Source organism: Carica papaya, chromosome 6, assembly GCF_054855325.1.
Source record: "Carica papaya isolate Zhongbai chromosome 6, ASM5485532v1, whole genome shotgun sequence".
NCBI classification, from domain to species: domain Eukaryota; kingdom Viridiplantae; phylum Streptophyta; class Magnoliopsida; order Brassicales; family Caricaceae; genus Carica; species Carica papaya.
In genome coordinates, this window is record NC_142314.1 from 3,734,044 (window position 1) to 3,750,371 (window position 16,328).

General features: G+C 33.0%; 1 protein-coding gene and 1 long non-coding RNA gene across 5 annotated transcripts; both read left to right on the plus strand.

Moving 5' to 3' along the window:
- Positions 1 to 3,524: 3,524 nt before the first annotated feature.
- On the plus strand, positions 3,525 to 6,221 carry LOC110816418 (uncharacterized). Its single transcript, XR_002540033.2, has 2 exons — positions 3,525 to 3,709; positions 5,985 to 6,221. It is a non-coding gene; the product is annotated as an uncharacterized LOC110816418 (long non-coding RNA).
- Positions 6,222 to 11,089: 4,868 nt separating this feature from the next.
- Positions 11,090 to 16,068, plus strand: GTL1 (GT-2-like 1). Of its 4 annotated transcripts, none has more exons than XM_088222583.1 (4): positions 11,090 to 12,192; positions 12,996 to 14,671; positions 14,803 to 15,097; positions 15,618 to 16,068. In XM_088222583.1, the coding sequence occupies exons 1-3, from the start codon at positions 11,873 to 11,875 to the stop codon at positions 15,039 to 15,041; spliced, it is 2,235 nt and encodes a 744-aa protein (XP_088078709.1). In that variant the 5' UTR covers positions 11,090 to 11,872; the 3' UTR covers positions 15,042 to 15,097; positions 15,618 to 16,068. The 4 variants fall into 4 exon arrangements, with proteins under 4 accessions (XP_088078709.1, XP_088078711.1, XP_021900326.2 ...); XM_022044634.2 differs by having other exon boundaries at positions 11,091 to 12,192; positions 12,996 to 14,685; positions 14,799 to 15,097; XM_088222585.1 differs by lacking the exon at positions 15,618 to 16,068 and having other exon boundaries at positions 14,799 to 14,940.
- The last annotated feature ends 260 nt before the right edge of the window (positions 16,069 to 16,328 follow it).

Sequence of the window (16,328 nt, forward strand, 5' to 3'; positions counted from 1 at the left end):
GAAGAAGAAGGAAAGCAGGGTGTGAGATCTGTGATAGAGAGGAGAGTTCATGACTGTGCAAGGAGTCTTTAGAGTGGGCTGTAGAAGAGGAGTTCGATGTGTGTGAAGAGTTTCGGGTAAGAGGGGAGGCGCGGTATGACGGTAGGGAGAGGTAAGTATAGAAGGGGAGAATAGTGTAGATGCTAGAAATTGGGAAAAGAAAAGAGAGGCCTGTAAGGTGTGGTTTAAGGTATAGGAGTAGGAGTGTGTTGGTAGTTGTGTGGTGTGAGAGTGTGGGTTGTATATAGGTTGGTATAGCTGCTATAAATTTAAGGGTTGGCGAGGGAACATTACCGACGTATGTGTAAAATGTTAGTGTGTGTCATACAGGGAGATGTGTGTAGGGTCGGTATACAGGGTAAAGGAATAGGGGAGCCTCAATATAACATGGTGAAACGAGTACGGGATGGTATGGTCCTTGAGTTGGAAGTATTGGGAGACGCCGATATTGGTAGTCGCTACCTAGAAAAAGTAGGTTGATCGCCGATAGTGGTGATGGTCGGGAGACCCCAACGGGCAAGGGGTTGGGTCGTCAATGTTGGTGACAGGAGATGATGGTATCTCTGTGTGTGTGTGGCCTATTAGGGGTCAAGATATAGAAAATTGAGTGTTGGTCGCCGATATTGGTGACGAGTGAGAACATTTGTACTAATGGGGTGACTTTGGAAGGCAGTCACATTTGATATCAATATAACTAACTTAACGGGACAAGTTGATTCGGTATAGTCCCGGGGTGATATTAAAGTAGGACTTAGGTTGTATAGATAGGGTACATATGGGAATACTGGGTTTCCTGTTGTTGCATGTGTTATTGGTAACCACAACTAGTTTCGGGATAAGTTAATGATGAATAGTTCTAGGGTGGCTCTAAGTTATAGCTTAGATTTGTGCAGATGAAATGCATATAGACATACTGAATTTTCTGTTATTGTATATTATAATTGCAACTTAATTTTTTACTGTATTGAGTTATGTGAACTCACTCTTTATCATTAATAGATGAAATAAGAATAGAGTCAGGATTTGAGTTACTAATTTTTGAGCTTAGTATATAGTGCCATAGGGCAAGGATTTTCTTTGTGGGCGGATTGTAGTGTGTAAAAATTTATAGTAGTTTAGATAATGTCTGCTGGAAGTGTATGAGATTGTATTATCTATATGTAGAATTGTAAATTTATATTAATTTTAAATAATAAAGTATGAAAATATTTTTTTGTGTGTGATTGATTTGACATGAAAGTTGTATGATGGTTTATAGAATTGTCTTAAATTATACTGTTAAAGAAAAAAAAAATGGTACGTTACATATATATATATATATATGTGTGTGTGTGTGTGTGTGTATGTATTGATGAATGTATGTTGTTATGAATCTCTAGTATAATAATTATTATATTATATCTCTATTGCAGACCTATTCAAACCAATCAAATGCTCCACAGATTTTAGTCACGAACTACTGGTCTATTCCAAATCAGTGGACAGTCAAATATTTATCTGGCAAAGCTGAAGACGATGAAGTCACACAAGAACGTACATCAATTAACAACTTATCATCCGATTTAAATATTCATACATATATTTATATGTATTCATACATACATAGTATATCTATATCTGTGTCTGTTAGTTAATTAATATACATATCCAATGTAAGTAATGTGTTACGTACGGAAGTAAGTAATACCAAGTTGTTAAATTAATAAATAATACCTTAAAAAATATTATTCCAATAAAAAGTGAAAAAAATTATTTTTTACAATAAAAAATGTATATTAATCATAATATTATAAAAAAATAAATTTTAAATAAAAATAAATAAAAATATCATTCGATTGGAGTTTAAGTAAAAAAATAATTACGAGAAATTATCACAAAGTACGTAAAGTTTCAAAAAATAAAGTTTTATGCAAAAAAAATGTGGGAAAAATATAATTAATAAATTGAAACACGCTTGCAACGATTTTAATATATATATACATATACATATATTGGTGGAATAATGGTGATATATTTTAGGTATAGATTCATGATCTCTGGACATAAATCTGCACATACAAACAAATAAATTTTAATTAAAAACAACAAAAATATAGCACGAAGTACGTCCTTGTCTTAGATTCATGCATGCATGCTTCATAAATGTATTTATTCATAATTATTATATGTAAAATGCCGTTGTGGTTGCCCACAAATACATATAGTAGTTGTAAGGTATTTTTCTTTAATTATTGCCTATATGGGATCAGAATATATATATATATATATATGTACCAAAAATATTTTAAAATTAAATATTTATTATTTTTATTTAAAATTAGTGAAAGACATCCCATTTATGTTGGGTAACCGAGATTTTTAGTTTATTAATTGGATAATTTTTTATTAATTAAAATAATGGGATTGGGGATTCGCGGATCGTCAGATACCCAAGTAATTATAAATTTTAATTATGTTTTTCTTTTTTATTATTATATAAAATTATTTCCATATTTTTATTATGTTGAACTGTGATTTTATATTTTACTTTCAAATAAAAATTTTAAAATTAATATATATTATATTGAAAATTAAAAATTAAAAGAAGAACAGTAGTTTATAAGTCCCTTTTCTAATTATTTTTTATTCAAAAAATATAGAACACACACATTGTTTGCTAACATATGTGTGTGTGTGTGTGTGTGTGTGTATTTATAGACACATATATAGGCATGTGTGTAATACACGTGTATGTGAGCCTAAAATTTAAATCGGATTAATTTTTATTATAAAAATCAATTTGTGGCATCAAAATTTTAATCATACAAAATTAAGTATAAAGTTTAGCAATTAACAAGATGTGGTCTAATGGTTAATATTTAATTTAATAAAACTGATAATTTAATTAATTAATATATTAATAAAATTATAATAATTAAATTAAAATTAAGTATCAATAAATTTATTATATTTATTAATAAAAAAACATTATTTATATATTATATTTTTTAATTAAAATAATTACAATAAATTAAAATTTTAAGTGACATTTTCTTTAAAATTTTTGTTTAAATATAAAATTCTAATTATTAAAAGTACAATTAATATATTATTATTTGAAAAAATTATTAAATAATAGTATTATTAAAATATTTGATGCCTATCTTTTGACAGTTTATTAACGTTGCAAGAGAGAGATGGTAAAAACTAGATGAAAAATTTGTTAACGTTAAGCACAATGTAGGCAATTTTAACTCCCAGAATTAGTACAAATTTTGAATTCATTTATACCTTTTAACTCATAAATTAAATTTTCAAAGTCTTAAAAATTGATGAGTTCGTACATTTTGATATTTATTTTTTAAAATATTATATTATAATCAGTAAAAATATATCATATTATTTATAAAATATATAAATTTTACTAATTTTTTTAAAGAAAAAATAAATAAAATCCCAATTCTTAGCATATAAAAACGAATGGCAACATATTGGCCCATGAAGGCCCAACAGATGGTCCCAATTCAAAGACCCGGAGCGACCAATGAGGACTCTCTGTTAACAATTGATCTTAGTTCGAGCACGACGCTCTAGCCGGGCTACTCTCTTGCAACTCTTCCACCGCCGGAATGAATTCGAGCTCCACCTCTATTTGCAGGAAGCCGCTCCCCGAAGATGTAGGAGGATAAAGGTAATCCTGCATTGCGCATTACTGGTCTATGGTGTCATTGACTGCTATTTCTGTTTCTTCTTTGTCTATTTGAAATTTAGTTTCCGATTGTATGATGATTTTTTTTCGGGAGAGATTCTAATCTTCCGGCCGGGATGATTGAATTTGTGAAACCTTATAGCAGATATGATGCCTTATAGATTTTATGACATTTAGTTCGTGTGAGATTGTGAGCTTATCAGGGAGGGTGGCGATTGGACGATTCCAGGTATAATTTAGTTTTCCTTTCGTCTTCATTCTTCGTCTTCTGGTGAGAAATGGACGTACAGCCAGCAAGTTTTTCTCATATTTGTGAGAATCGGTTCTTTTAATCAGTTCATGATCTGCAGGAGTTAGAGGATCTTAATTTAGTAAGAACTGTATTTATCAATCGAATTATTTTGAATTTGTATGGAAATTTCATGCACATATTAGTTCATATAGGAAATCGTATACAGAAAAAAATACTAATATATAGTATAATATTAATATTATTTATTTAAGAAGTAACTCCTAATATCTTAACATAGAGTATAAAGAAATCACTGAAAATTTTTGAATGCTATTCATTGCCGTTCATTTAGCTCTGGGGCATTGGTTTTTGTTCTTATGTAAATAATCAGTGGCAATCATTTCACAGTTAGCTAACTTGCATATCAAGATATTTAAGATACCGAATAAACCTGTCATAATCTGGCTTCATTTTAATTTCATTAAGCATTTTTCCTATTAAGCTCAGCCTAACTGTCATAATCTGGCTTCAACCCAACCATCAAGTACTTCTTCATCTTTAACACAGAAATCAATCTTAACTAAAGATATGGCTTCATTTTAAGTGACTTGGACCAACACAAGCTCTTGATATTTTGTGTTGAGTTTCTTTAACCTGTAAAACACCTTCCTGTGATGGATTAAACAGTTTTTGAGACCTGTAAATAAATGCAGGCCGTATCTTTGATTAAGATTGATTTCTGCATCAAAGATGAAGAAGTGATGGTTGGGTTGAAGTTTTCATGTTGTGGCAGATGCTCTCTTACATTAGAGGAATTCTTGTTTTTGCGACCTGTAAATAAATGCAGGCCATATCTTTGATTAAGATTGGTTTCTGCATTAAAGATGAAGAAGTGATGGGTTGGTTGAAGTTTTCGTGTTGTGGTAGATGCTGTCTTACATTAGAGGAATTCTTATTTTTAGGTCATTACTGGAAATAGCATCAGTTATCTATCACAAGATTAGGAACTGATGTGACTTAATAGTTCAAGTAAAGTTTCACGATCTCAACTTCAGTATCGATGGTTCTCTAAAAAATGGAGTCCTTGGAGCTAACATACAGTTCAACCTAGAAAGAAATTAGATCAACTAGAAATTACACTTGAAAAATCACTAAGAAATTGTCAAGAATGCGCAGGTGCTATAGATCTATTCTTAAAATCAAACTTGCAATAGATGGTTTTGAAGGTGAATATATGGGTTGGTGGTCCCATAAGACTGTTTAAGGGAAATTTTTTATTAATGTGGAAGCTATACAATCAGGCAATAATTGAAAGAACTACAAAATTTTTTATATGAATATTATGGTCCCGAGTGACATATTTTGGTTGGGATTGCTTTACACTGAATCCTGAATCAAGTTAGCTGAATGCGTGATAGATTTCCTACACTTATGATTAATGATGAATTGTAATAGGGGCTTATTAGAGAGAATCTGTCGACTTCTTGAGAGTTAGATACTCCAAATACAGAGAGAAATTACTCGATGCTTTTCTCATTCCAAAATGGTATATATACAGGAAACATATGGCAACTGGCTTCACGAATCTAGGCTCTGATTTTCCATGATTTCTACATAAAAGTATCACAAGTTCTGCTTAATTAGATAAGAGTAATACTAAACATATAAAGAGTTCTATATTTGAAAACTGATGTGCGTGGAAAACATTAGTTGATGTTTTCTACAATTTCTACATGGAAGTATCACAAGTACTGCCAAATTAGATGATTACAACACAAAACTTGTACGGGATTCAATAAGTAAAAATCCATGTTCATGGAAAACATTAATTAGTTGAATTAATAGAGTTACAGTATTCACCTTAGTTGCTGCACTACTTCGTGCATAACTTTTTATAGTTTTTCTGTACATAGTGTTGCTATAAATGTAGGAAGAAATAAACTTAAAATTGAATTAACTACAAGCTCAATGCTGAAGAACCAGAAAAGAAATGATCTTATGCAGAGTTCTTTGTCTTTGGGCCAGTCTGTGCCATGTTTATGTACCTGGCCTACATACAGATCCTTTCGCTTCTTGGAAACAATCAGAATGTTGGATGCAGGAATTCTTTTCAACATTGAGTGGAGTTTGAGGAGTTAATGTAATGGTAGAACTATGTGTTACAGATCTGGACAAAAAGGACTTGGAATTGGATGATTTAACTGTGGTGCTTATTAACACGTTTTAGTCTCTCAATAATATTATGTGACTATGGTTTCTGCACGTTTCATGCTTTTTTTTTTTTCTAAAGATAATTTCTTCTTTCTACTTGGCTCATCTTTTTATTTCTAATTATATTCATGCTATGCTCTACAATTGAAGCATGGTATTTATACCAAACTGGTCTTAGTGGGAAGTATTTTGGCAATTGAATTGTTCACTTTCTAGAATTTGTTGAGGTTAAGGGTTGAAATGTACTAATTATAGTTATTTTGCCCCATACTCTTCTGAAGTCCTAGATCAATTTTGAGTTGTAATTCTAAGAGGACTAGTGGCTGTAATCCCTTACACATGGCTTGCTACTTTCCAACACTTAAGAATGAAAATTTTGAGGATGAGATATATTATGATCATTATTATTACTATTATTATTAAATTAACAGATAATATGTGAATTTGCTTTCTCAACCCATTCCATTCACAGACTTCTTCTATAATTGGTCAATTATGCCCTGCCTTGTTAATACTTTCTATTTTACTTATGATGATGGGGACAGGAGCTTGTAAATTATCCTGGCTTCTTTGAACCAATACTATTGATTCTCAATGCAATTTTATGAGCATTTGGGGTGGTGACAGTTGCAACTACTATTGCAAGCTTCCAACTGCCATATTGTTTCTGTTTACTTGTCATGAGCTGTCATTATCTCTTCACTAGGGATTTTCTTTGTTTTAATTGTTGTTGGTTGGCATCTATGAGTTAAATCATATTTTACATGAGTGGATCTTCCATCTCTTCTTCCCCACTTGTTGTGTTCCAACCATTTGTGCCTGCTGTATAAATACACAAATCATTTGCAGTAATTCTTACTTATCACTAATAGGAAAATGGATTCTAAAGGAACACAATAAATTTTGAGCTTGTTAGAGGTGAAATGGATTTGACATTGTCAAGGTTACCCTTCAGATAGTAGTGATAATGCAGGAACTATTATTCTTTTCTGACTTTATGAACATTTCATGAATATCCTCCTTTCTGATGTTTCCTTTGATTGTTTAACACAGAGCTGTGTACTTTGGTTGAGGTTTTCTACCATGGTGGTGGTTCTAATGCGTTGTTATAATTATAATAGTAAAGTACACTTTTCTAATAATTTAAGTTCAAGATCACATCATTGGATGCCATGTCAGTTGCATCGACAACAGTAATATATACATACATACACTGGCAATAGTGGCTTCTACTGTGTCACATGCATTATATATTTTGCAGCTTAGCTGTGATAAAGGTCGGGTGATTTTGATTATTGTTTTGACAATTTTTGCATACGCCAGGACCATATATGATATGGTTAGTCCATAAAATTACTTTAGTGAAACTAAAAAATTTCGTCAGAAAACTAACATAATTTTTTGGTAAAAAATTCTGAAGTCAATTAATAAATAATCTTGATCAACCCTGTTGCTATGTAACCTGAGACCACATAATCACTTTTCGTTTGTTATGCAATTAAGGTTAATGATCTCGGAGTACCGTTCTAATTAATGTACAGAGGCTGCTGCTATGTAATTAAGGTTAATGATCTCGGAGTACCGTTCTAATTAATGTACAGAGGCTGCTGCTATGTTTTGACCCATCCATACCCTAGTCATTAATCAATTTATATTAACTTCATTCTATTCTACTGTGCTTCTTAGTCTGTATTTCTTTTTGGTAGTTGAGGAGATTCGGTTATCAATGTTCTGAGACAAGCTCACTTTGAAATTGCAGGGTCATCATGGTACTTAATAATTATCCTGAGTACTAAATTTTTTATGATCAATTTGTTCACAAAGATCTTACATTTCTTTTTTCAGTTGAAGAATCATGTTTTCTTTTAATCATTAAGTACTTATCATTTTGATGAAATATTTTTGGTGTGTTAGTGTTTTTTTTTTTTTTTTTGAATTAGTCTTTACAAGTTTTTGGATTACCTACAGATTTATCCCATATACTTCAGTTCAAAATTTGTGTTTTCTTTATCACAATTCAGTTCCATATATTTTGATTTGTCTCATTTTACGTAAATATATAAGTTTTTTAATGGTATTATTGTATTTTTAAAAATCTTTTAACTCATTTTAATTTGTTTTCTATTAAATTTTTACGTATTAATGTTTACTATTCTCGATATACACAACTATTTAAAATATATATAGTTTTTGTAAAATGGTAATAACACCAAAACGCACCATACTGATTTGTCGTTAGATATTTTAATTGTAATGAGAATAAATTAAAAGTGGTGCTGTACTTTATCATATATATATTTTTTGTATTAAAGCAAATAGAACTTGTCTTGATCTGCACTGAAGACGTTGGACTTGTAAGGACTCCAGTAGTTAGAAGACTTTCTGCTACTGGTACCTTCCTCGAGCAGTCAATTTTGTAAGATTTAATATATAAATTTATTTTTATTTATTAAAACTCTTTAGTACATAGTCGAATATAAACGGAAAAACATGGTGGCAATAGCCCTGTGGCTTGTCCCATTGATAAGATAACTTAAATTGCGTACTAGCATTGCTTACATGTATATTTGAGGGCAATTCTATAGGGGTGCCTTCCGGGTAAATTATTAGTATTTCATAATAATCTCATGAACTAATTATTTAACATTGTATACTTACCTAAGTATTGTTGTACAAAATTATTTGACTATTATACAAATTTGTTACATTATTACCATATGTTACAAAATTACCATGTCATGATAACTTCAAGATATCATATTACTTTTTCGGTTAAACTTATTTTATTTTTATGTTTTAATTATTTGACTTGTAAAAATTGGTCTTAGTCTATACATTTGTTCATATTAAATTAAATTTTTTTTTCATGTCTTTAATTGTTCAATAACATTGTTTATATTTCATTTATCAACAAAGGGATTAAAAAAAAAATACCCAATTCAAATTAAACAAGGGAATTAATTTATTAAAACTGAAATAATTAAATTGTTGGGAACAACCATACATTATTATTATTACGTAGAAATTATTTTGTGAACCAGCAATAATTTTGGGAGTGGTAATATGCTTTAATTGCAAGAGTGAGAGAGTTGGTTTGTCTGGAATCGGGTTCCCAAGGATGCAAGGCAGTGAAATTAAAGAAAGGAAAAGAAAAGAGAAGAGAGGAATGAAAAGGAGAGAAGCAAGAGGCATGTGCACCGATTTGGGCATGATAGAGAAGATGCCTGGCAGTTAGGGGGTTTCACAAATCCGGGAGAAACGCCACGCACGTTCTTACCACCTCATGTTTATGGGCCCCTCTTTACAGCTGTACCAATCTGTTCCTGTATCTCTCTCCTTTTTCTATTATTAAAAAAAAAAAAATATATATATATATATATATATATATATATATATATACTAGTAAGATCCATTTTTATTTTAGATAAGATGTATGATTTTTTACAAGATATGGTTTCTCCCTAAACAATATTTATTTAGTAAAATTAATTTAATTTTAGAAAAATAAAATACGAACTATGTTGTATCTTTTCATAATTTAATAAAACTAATATTTTTTTTTTGTTTTTATATATTATTTTTTACCCATAATTTAACTAATAGCTAGAAAAAAAAAAATAAATAGACCAATAAATTTATTCCAGAACTTTTTTTTCTTTTTAAAAAAAAAAACCAAAAAAAGCAAGAGAGTAAAATCCACTTTTTCCATTTTCAATCCCTTGAAATCTGCTCTGCCACATCTCCTATGAATTATTTATTTACTGTTATGCAATCACAAGACACAAATTATTTCATCAATGAGTATAATTTAATTTATCTGGCGATTAAAAAATAAAAAAAAAATTACTTATCCACTTTTTCTACCATCTGAATACCTGAAGCTGCTGTAATGAATTTCTGCAATTAGAAACAAGAGATAAGGAAAGGGTTAATTTTTAATGGGTGTGTGCTAGATAAACCTGCGGCTCCTATCACATGCAACTTATTCAGATGGTCAGATGGGGCCGACAACTTTACTTGTTTAACTAAATCCATCGCACTATATATATATATATATATATATATATATATTACAGTTATCTAATTATCGCGTAATATGACAATGATAATAATTGTTATAATTTATCTCCGGGTAAAAATTAGACTGATCGGTAGATATTTTTAAAAGTTACACTAAAGTTAAGTAATAGTTATAATTAAATTTATTATTTTTTATAGGTAAATTACAAAAATCCTAAAATATACAAAAAATTTATATTTTACAAACTGTAGAACCATTTACCCCCTAAGAAAGTATTAAATAAAAAGTTCATACTAAATTTACCATAATGTTATTTTACTTAATATTTTATGAATTATTTAACTAAAATTAATCAATAATGAATAGTAATTTGCTCCTAAAATTATTATATTGCCTTTTATTTATCATATTCCTAATAATAGTTAATTTGAATTTAATTTATATAATTTTATAGTTTTGAACAGATTATTAACGTCATTGTGGTAATTTTATTATTAAGTAAAATAATTATTATAGTAATTTCACTACGTTTCTGTTTTTCCTGAAATTATGAGGAAATATGTTTTTTCTTTTTATTATATAAATTAAAATAATTATCTCTTTTTTTTTTTTGGGGAATAAAATATTAAATTAGGTTTTCAACCGGATTTTATGATTTTTGAAAAAAAAAAAATTTATATTACCAATAAGATTTAACTTGAAGAAATCAGATATTTATAACCTAATTTAGTATTTTATTAATGATATAATAATTATAAAAAATAATCAGCATAAATTTTAACAAAAGGGAGTGGCAGATAATTTATTTAATGAAAAATAAATTGAAGTAAAAAATTAAAAATTAAAAAAAAAAAAAAAGTGTTGGTAAAAGTTGTTTTTAACAATTATTAGCTGCAAAGTGAGAGCTCCCCCTGACAACACAGCATCTCCTTTGTTTTGTATTTCTTCTTCTTCTTCTTCTTCTTCTTCTTCTCTCTCTTAATCATCATCATCCTCATAATCGTCATCTCCATTAGTTTATCTCTTTCTCTCTCTACATTTATCATCTCTCTCTCTCTTTTGCTCTGTCAATTTGCACTGCACTGCGCTGCGCTGCAGCTTAGCTGATGACGATGATGATTATGCCCTCTTCATCCTCCCCACCTTCTCTTTCTCCTTTACTGCTACTTTCTTTCCATTTTCTCCCCCATAATTTCCTTTTCCGAGAATAATTTAGTAAAAAAGTCGGGAATAAAAATCTTAAATCTCATACCGCCAGCACTAACTCGTAGGAACAATACTTTTGCAGCTGCCTCCTTTGAATTATCCAGTTGTCTTGTCGATCTGGGTTTTTCCTATTTTCACCCGGTTTGCCTCTTTTCAAATTTCAAATCTGCGAATAAATCCCTCTATTCAAATTGTTGCAAAATCCAACCAAAGGCTTCTGTGTTTGTCTCGTAAGAGTTTAAGTTCGATTGGCATGAGGTTGAAGATGATGTAGATGGAGATCCCTCTTCATGGATATATGCCGCTGTTAGCTCTGTGAATAATCCATTCGTGAGAGATGCAGCCATGAGCAGCGGCGGAAAGAGGAGGAGGAGGAAGAGGAGAGAAGAACTACAACTACAACTACAACCCCAATCGCAATCAGAGAAGAATCCGAATTATCAGAATCGTGTTATTGCTTCACTGATAACTCCACATGTTGCATGTTGGCAGCGACCAGTCGCCGCAGCAGCAGCAGATAGTCGAAGCTGCCTCGCCGATAAGCAGTCGGCCTCCGGCCACCGCCGCTGCCGGGAGTTTAGATGAGCTGATGCGGTTATCGGCGGAGGAAGATGCGGCACTTGCGGCAGCCGGAGAGGAAGCAGACCGTGGAGGAGGAAGCGGCGGTGCCGGTGGTATCAGCGGAAACCGATGGCCTCGTCAAGAAACTCTGGCGCTTCTCAAGATTAGGTCCGATATGGATGCTGTTTTCCGCGATACTACCATTAAAGGCCCGCTGTGGGAAGAAGTTTCCAGGTAACTTTTTTTTTTTGTTTTTCTCTCCATTCAATTATTTTTCTTGTACATTTTCCATTTTCGATTCGACGATTCTGTGAAGCATTTTGGTATCGATGAGGTTAGTGGTGTTCATCTCTGTACTGCTATCTTTCTTTCTTTCTTTCTCTCTGTCTGTCTGCGTCTGTCCTAGTCTGCAAACAGACGCACATGGCCTCTATCCCTTTCCATCACGACTCACGAGCCTGTTTGAGGCATCTTTTTGTTTTTCTTCTCTCTCTGCAAATTAAGAATTCATGGCCCAGATCCACTGCGCACGTTTTACCCATACCCTCTTGCTACTATTATTATTTATCTTCCTTTATATTTAAAAATTAAATTAAACCCATAAATTTCTCCAAACTTCAAATTGAAAATCCTCATACCAATTCTTCTTTTAATTTTCTATTTTTCCCCATAGAATCTCTTCTTCGATCTCTCTTTCTCCGTAGTAAATGGTTTCAAATTTGGGTGAGAGCTTCTAATTTTTTCTACTTTCATTTTGGTAAGTGGGCAGCTTGTTTTAGTGCTTGTTGCACAATTAAATTGCGAGGAAAAAAAAAAAAGAAGAGAAAATTCGATTTAAAATACATTGTCATTAAAATGGTTTGAAGGAAGAATTCAATTAACCTCGAATAAAGTTGGAAAATATTCTTGATCATCTTTTTGAAAAAAAAAATTAAAGGGTATAAAATTAATTCGCATGTATATATTTTATATATCTGTATATATAGTGTGAATAACTATTCTGGATGGTAGATTATTGTGGGTGTTGATTATTACAGGAAGCTAGCAGAGTTGGGATACAACAGGAGTGGGAAGAAATGCAAAGAGAAATTCGAGAACGTCCACAAATACTACAAGCGAACAAAAGAAGGCAGAGCCGGACGTCAAGATGGCAAAAGCTACAAGTTCTTCACGCAGCTCGAAGCTCTCCATGGCAGCAGCTCTACTAACCTCTCAGCTTCTCCCTCAATGGCTACCGCCGGCGCTGCTACAGCTCATGTCCCCGCCACCCTCGATGTCTCTCCTGTCTCAGTTGGCATCCCCGGTCCGATGCCTATTTCGTCTGTTCGAAATATCAATCCTCCTCCCCAACCATTCTCACTCTCGAACCTTCCGGCTTCTTCTTCGGCCGCTCTTAATATCCATGTCTTCCAACCGGCCACAGTTTCTGGCTCTGCTCCTCCACCACCTGGCGCAGCCGCTGTCCCCGCTCACTTTGGTGTCAGCTTCTCTTCTAATAGCTCCTCGTCTTCTCCAGGCTCGGATGATGATGATGATGGTGATGAAGATGATAGATTTTTTGCCGGTGAACCATCCGTCGGTGCTGCAGCTACCAGCCGGAAACGGAAGAGATCATCACAGTCGTCAAAGCGGGGAAGTGGAGACGATGACAGGATGATGGAGTTCTTCGAGGGTCTAATGAAACAAGTAATGCAAAAGCAGGAGGCCATGCAGCAAAGCTTCTTGGAGGCAATAGAGAAGAGAGAGCAGGATCGGATGGTAAGAGAAGAAGCTTGGAAGAGGCAAGAAATGGCAAGGTTGGCTCGAGAGCAAGAGCTTATGGCTCAGGAACGCGCTATATCTGCTGCAAGGGACGCCGCCATTATTTCTTTTTTACAGAAAATCACCGGCCAGACGATCGAGCTGCCTCCCCAAGTTCCGGTTCCTTCAGCTCCACCGCCTCAATCAGCACCGTCAACATTAGCGACAACCCATATCCCCGTTCAAGCCAAACCAGCAAACCCACCAGCTTCGTTGCTGCAACAACCACATCATATGCGACAAACCGAGAAGACGGTCACTGAAACTGTAGCTGATAAGGGACAGCACTCCATTGCTTCGCAAGCTTTAGTCACGATCCCAGAACAACAACGGCCTGTGCCTCGTGAACAGGAGGATCAAATTGGCGCGAGTGGGAGCTCGGAGCCACCGTCTTCAAGGTGGCCCAAGGCGGAAGTTCTAGCGCTAATATCGATTAGAGGTGGGCTTGAGTCCCGGTACCAAGAGGCAGGACCAAAAGGTCCTCTCTGGGAAGAAATCTCGGCAGGGATGCAGCGAATGGGATATCAAAGGAGTGCAAAGAGATGCAAAGAAAAATGGGAAAACATCAATAAGTACTTCAAGAAAGTAAAAGAAAGCAACAAGAAACGTCCCGAGGATGCAAAAACCTGTCCCTACTTTCACCAGCTCGATGCACTCTACCGGCAAAAGACACTCGGAGGGTCTAGCACCGCCGGCGGCGGAACAAGTGGAGGCACCAGCTCCATTAGCTTTACTAAACAGCAGCAGCCTGAAACAGTCCCAGCGCCGACTATACAGCTCCAGGTCGACAGAACAGATGTGGCAGCTCCTGAATCAGAAAACAAAAACGAAGGCAGTAATGCCGGCGCCGGTGAGCTGCAAGCAAGAAGCGAAGGTTTTACAGGGAACCTTTTTGGAGAGGATAGGGAAGCAGGTGCGACGAAGAAGGTGATTTGTTTTATTATACCCTTTGTATATTTGTTTGGATGTTATGTACGTATCCCTTATATTTATTATAACGAGTACGAGTGTATATATTGATTCTTATATTGATTTTGAAGCCAGAAGACATTGTGAATGAGCTGATGGAGCAGCAGCAGCGACCTTTGACGGTGGATGAGTACGAAAAAATGGAGGAAACAGACAGTGATCAGAATGTTGAAGAGGAGGAAGGAGATGAAGAAACAGAAGATGAGGGAAAAATGAGTTACAAGATAGAGTTCCAGCCACAGAACTCAGGAGCTCCAAACGGTCACGGTTTTCATAGTCAACGGCTGAGTGGGGTTCATCACTTCATCTCGTAGCTCAGATCCCAAAATCTGTACCAATTACCTGTGTGCAGAATCCCGAGAACATTCAGGTGCTATATTATGATTTTTTTTTTTTTTTTTTTTGGGGTTTATCATTATTTGTGGTTATTTTTTTTTAATAATTTAATCTTTTGAATAATAATTAGTTAATATCGTGTAAAAATGATAATAATAATAATAATAATAATTATTTGATGCAGGAGAAAAAATGATTTAAAAAAAATTAGTAGATGTGATTAATTTATTTTAATTTTTTCTTAAATTGTAAAAATATATTGATCACGTTTATATAATTTTCAGAGTCAATTCTTCTTCTCTTACATCTTTTAATAATTTTTACACAATTATTATAAAAATTATTACAAAATATATTTTTTTTATAAAAAAAATACCATAAATAATCAAGATACATAAAAAAAAAAAAAATTGGTGCCCCCACAAACAGAGTTTGAAAATTTGATTATGATAATAATTAAGATCTCTCTTAAATGTTCATCCCATTTTCTTGTCTTTTCTTTTTCATCACTATCAACTTCTTCTTCTTCATTGATCTTCTTCTCCTGAACACAGAGATTGAAAGTAGCTACGTTGGTGCCGGGCGTATCAACTTTTTGTAAAATTTATTTATTTGTTGGGTGGAATAAATAAATTAATTAGGATTGGTTTCAAAAGCCGGGCGGCCGGGAAGGAGGAGTTTGAGTTTAGGCACAGAGGAATAAGCTCGGATTATGAGCAGCTGAAAAAGAACATAGACAGATCCAGAGAGAGCTAGGAATTGAAGAAGAAGAAGAAGAAGAAGAAGAAGAAGAAGAAGAAGAAGAAGAGACCTTGGATTGTCAGACTTGCAGAAGAGAAATGCAATTTTAATTTATTTATTTTTATGTATTTATTTCTTTCTCTTTTTTTTTTTTTTGAAAAAAATAAAATAAAATTCTTTCTTCTCTTTGATTTGCTTGGTGGGTTACCAACTAATTACTATTGAATTAATAATGGAAGAAAGAAATCTCTGGATTTTGCTTCACACACATATATATATATATATTTCTTGAGTTAATTACACATGATTCCTTGATTTTTAGATATAATTACAATACCAATTTGATTAATATACATTAAAATATTTGTAACTATTCATTAACAAAATATGATTTTGTACCAAATTTAATTTCTTTCCCTCAATGTCACTGTTTCTATACATAATTTCAGTTTTTTCTGCATTCTCAATACTACTTTCCCAACTAATCATTCTTTAATTGAGTGGCTGACATTTTCAAGTCTCTA

What these genes read in the sequence shown, in the direction of transcription:
- GTL1 (XM_022044634.2), top strand. Translation starts at nt 11,873, where the DNA reads ATGTTGCATGTTGGCAGCGACCAGTCGCCGCAGCAGCAGCAGATAGTC. An exon ending in CTGTGGGAAGAAGTTTCCAG is followed by an intron (nt 12,193 to 12,995) that starts GTAACTTTTTTT and finishes TGATTATTACAG; the next exon opens with GAAGCTAGCAGAGTTGGGAT. An exon ending in AAGCAGGTGCGACGAAGAAG is followed by an intron (nt 14,686 to 14,798) that starts GTGATTTGTTTT and finishes TTGATTTTGAAG; the next exon opens with CCAGAAGACATTGTGAATGA.